The 2,801-nt window shown below is 38.4% G+C and overlaps 1 protein-coding gene across 1 annotated transcript; it reads left to right on the top strand.

Moving 5' to 3' along the window:
- The first annotated feature begins 666 nt into the window (after nucleotides 1-666).
- Nucleotides 667-2,461, top strand: LOC148202146 (uncharacterized). The gene has a single exon (XM_088109533.1). The coding sequence runs from the start codon at nucleotides 971-973 to the stop codon at nucleotides 2,459-2,461; it is 1,491 nt and encodes a 496-aa protein (XP_087965659.1). The 5' UTR covers nucleotides 667-970.
- Nucleotides 2,462-2,801: the final 340 nt, after the last annotated feature.

Here is a 2,801-nt window from a genome sequence, read left to right as displayed (position 1 = left end):
GTGTGCTAGCCTTTCTTCCAGCCCCAAAGTGTTTAGAAATCACTTTTATTTGCTTCCATATATTGCTGTCACGTTATTTCTGCATTCAACTTTGCTGCAGCATTTTTTTTATCACTCACGGGTTTTGTGACTTTTGTCTGCTGCAACATCATATTTTGGTGGAGTTTTAACATCCAGCTAGGCCTTATCAAAGGGGTAGCATCTTAAGGAGTGGAGGTCTTGCTAACATTGCTTCAAGTGGATTTCAAGAGCAATTTCCATTGGCTGTCCAGCACTTCTTTGCAGCAGAAAAACACCACTTTAAAGTTACATTTCAGCTCCTTTATTTAGTTGTTGCTGCCACACTTGGCTTTGTTTACATTGTCTTACACTTCATTGTATAAGTGACATTCTATCACGGAACCTTTGTAGTTAATTCTTCTTTGCTTTTGAACCTTGAGTTACTTGGGAAAATGCTTATCAAGCAATTCCAAGTACTCCATTAAACATTGTAATAGTCTAGTTGCGCATCTTAGTGTGGAAGTGTGTCAAGTGGCTCCCAGTGTCATTTGCACTTTCACTTAGGGCCGTTTTTTCTTTTTCCATTCATTTCATACTTCCTTTCTTTTGCTTCTTGAATATTTGTGTTCTACGTCTCCGTGATAGCTAAGTGTGCTACCATATAGACAAACCTTCGTTTGGTTTATTAGGGGCATAACATCGTTGCATTCCTAAAAGGTTTTGAAAGACTTCTATCTAGAAACTTTGGTAAGAAACGTCAGGAGACACTCTGGCTAAGGAAGGACAAGGTTTCTAAGCTTGTCCATTGTGACTCACCTCTCCTTCCTGGGAGCTATTCGGTTTCTTCACTTTTAGAATCTCTATAGAAGTCATTCACCAAAAACAAGAAAATCCTCTTTTCCAACAGTTTTGATTCATACTTGTGCAAGGCTTTCAAATTTTGTGAAAACACTTTCTCTACTTCACAAGCATGAGTCACTCTAGTGTTCAAGGTAACACCAATCATGATCAGGACAACATAGAGTTGAGAGAAGAGCTCAATAGAACCAAGGCTGAGTTACATGAACTAAGGCAAATGGTCGCCAATCTTACTCTCATTCAAAGAGGGCATTCACAAGGGGATCACTCTCATAGGCAAAACCATGATCATGATGATCATTCCCAACATAGTGATCACCATAGTCATCACCCTTATGATCACTGTCAACGCCCTCCTAGGCGTAATCATACCCATAGAGACCATCATGTGGAACCTAAACTCGACCTTCCACCCTTCTTTGGATGCGACAATGTAGAAGAATATTTTGAGTGGGAGATGAAGGTTGAACAGATTTTTGAGTGCTACCACATAGATGATAGGAGGCGAGTGACCTTAGCTACCTTGACTTTTCAAGGTGCAGCCCTTTATTGGTGGACATCAATCATAAGAGATCAAAAGATGCATGGCGACTACACCATCCAATACTGGAATGAATTGAAAGCAGCCTTACACAAAAGGCATGTCCCAGCCTATTATGCTAGAGAAGTCATGGACAAGCTCCATCGACTTCAACAAAGAAACATGAGTGTTGAGGAATACCGGCAAAAGTTAGAATTACTCATGTTAAGAGCTGGGATAAAAGAGGAAGAGAAATTCACCATAGCTAGGTTCCAAAGCGGTCTTAACTATGAGATCAGAGATAAGGTAGAACTTTTACCTTATTTAGATCTCAATGATTTTGTGCAGCTATGTGTGAGAGTGGAAGAACAAATTAGAAGAAAAGCTTCCACTAAAAGGAACTACCCTACCACCTCTGACTATAGGACAGATCCTAAGAGGGAGGGTAGTCCAAAGAGGTATGAAAAGCCTCAAGAAAAAGAAACAGAAAAAGAGAAAGTGAGAGGTAAAGAAAAAGAGAGAGAGCGTGAAAGAAATACCTTTCACAAAGAATCTTCAAAAGAAACAAGGGGTAGAGAGACCAAATGCTTTAAGTGTGGAGAGAGAGGACATTATTCTTCTGAGTGTCCTCACAAAAGGTCTACTTATCTCTTAGACCATCAGAGTGAAAATGAAGATTCTTCTAGTGACTCAGATACTTCTATATCTGAGGAAGAAGCCTTACCTTGTGAAGGTGAGTTATTATTGGTAAGACGACTTCTTGGAAGTCAATCCCATGAACTAGAACAATCACAAAGGGAAAACCTATTCAGAACAAGATGCAAAATCTTTGAAAACACTTGTTCATTGATTGTGGATAGTGGTTCCTCTTGCAATTGTTGTAGTTCTAGAGTGGTACACAAATTGGCCTTACCTACTATTTCTCATCCCAAGCCTTATAAGCTTCAGTGGATAACAAAGGATGAAGAAATAGTAGTGAACACACAGGTAACCATACCAATATCCATTGGCAACTATGAAGAAAATGTTTTATGTGATGTTGTTCCAATGGATGTTGGGCATGTATTACTTGGTAGGCCATGACAATTTGATCATAATTCCACTCATGATGGCTATACCAACAAAATAACTTTCTTCCATAAAGGTAATAAAATCACATTGATTCCTCTTACACCTGAACAAGTGAAAGAGGATGAGATAATAATCAAAGAAAAAATTGAAAAAGAAAGAAAACAAGAAAATAGGTTGGCCAAGCAACCTTCTCAAGAAAAGAAGAAGGAGACAAAGGTATGCATGTTGTTAACTTCTTCATTAAAAGGTAAAAACCTTGAATCTTCTTCTCAAAAACATCACTTTCTTTCTTCATTTTATCATGGGGAATGTTCAAAACAAAGTGAATTCAAAAAAATATTAAAGGCCAATA

This window comes from Vigna umbellata, chromosome 3 (genome assembly GCF_029865625.1).
Source record: "Vigna umbellata cultivar VRB3 chromosome 3, Vumbellata_1.0, whole genome shotgun sequence".
NCBI lineage: Eukaryota > Viridiplantae > Streptophyta > Magnoliopsida > Fabales > Fabaceae > Vigna > Vigna umbellata.
This window is presented reverse-complemented; position numbering and strand designations above follow the sequence as displayed.

Coding starts and splice junctions, on each gene's coding strand:
- LOC148202146 (XM_088109533.1), top strand. CDS start 971: ATGAGTCACTCTAGTGTTCAAGGTAACACCAATCATGATCAGGACAAC.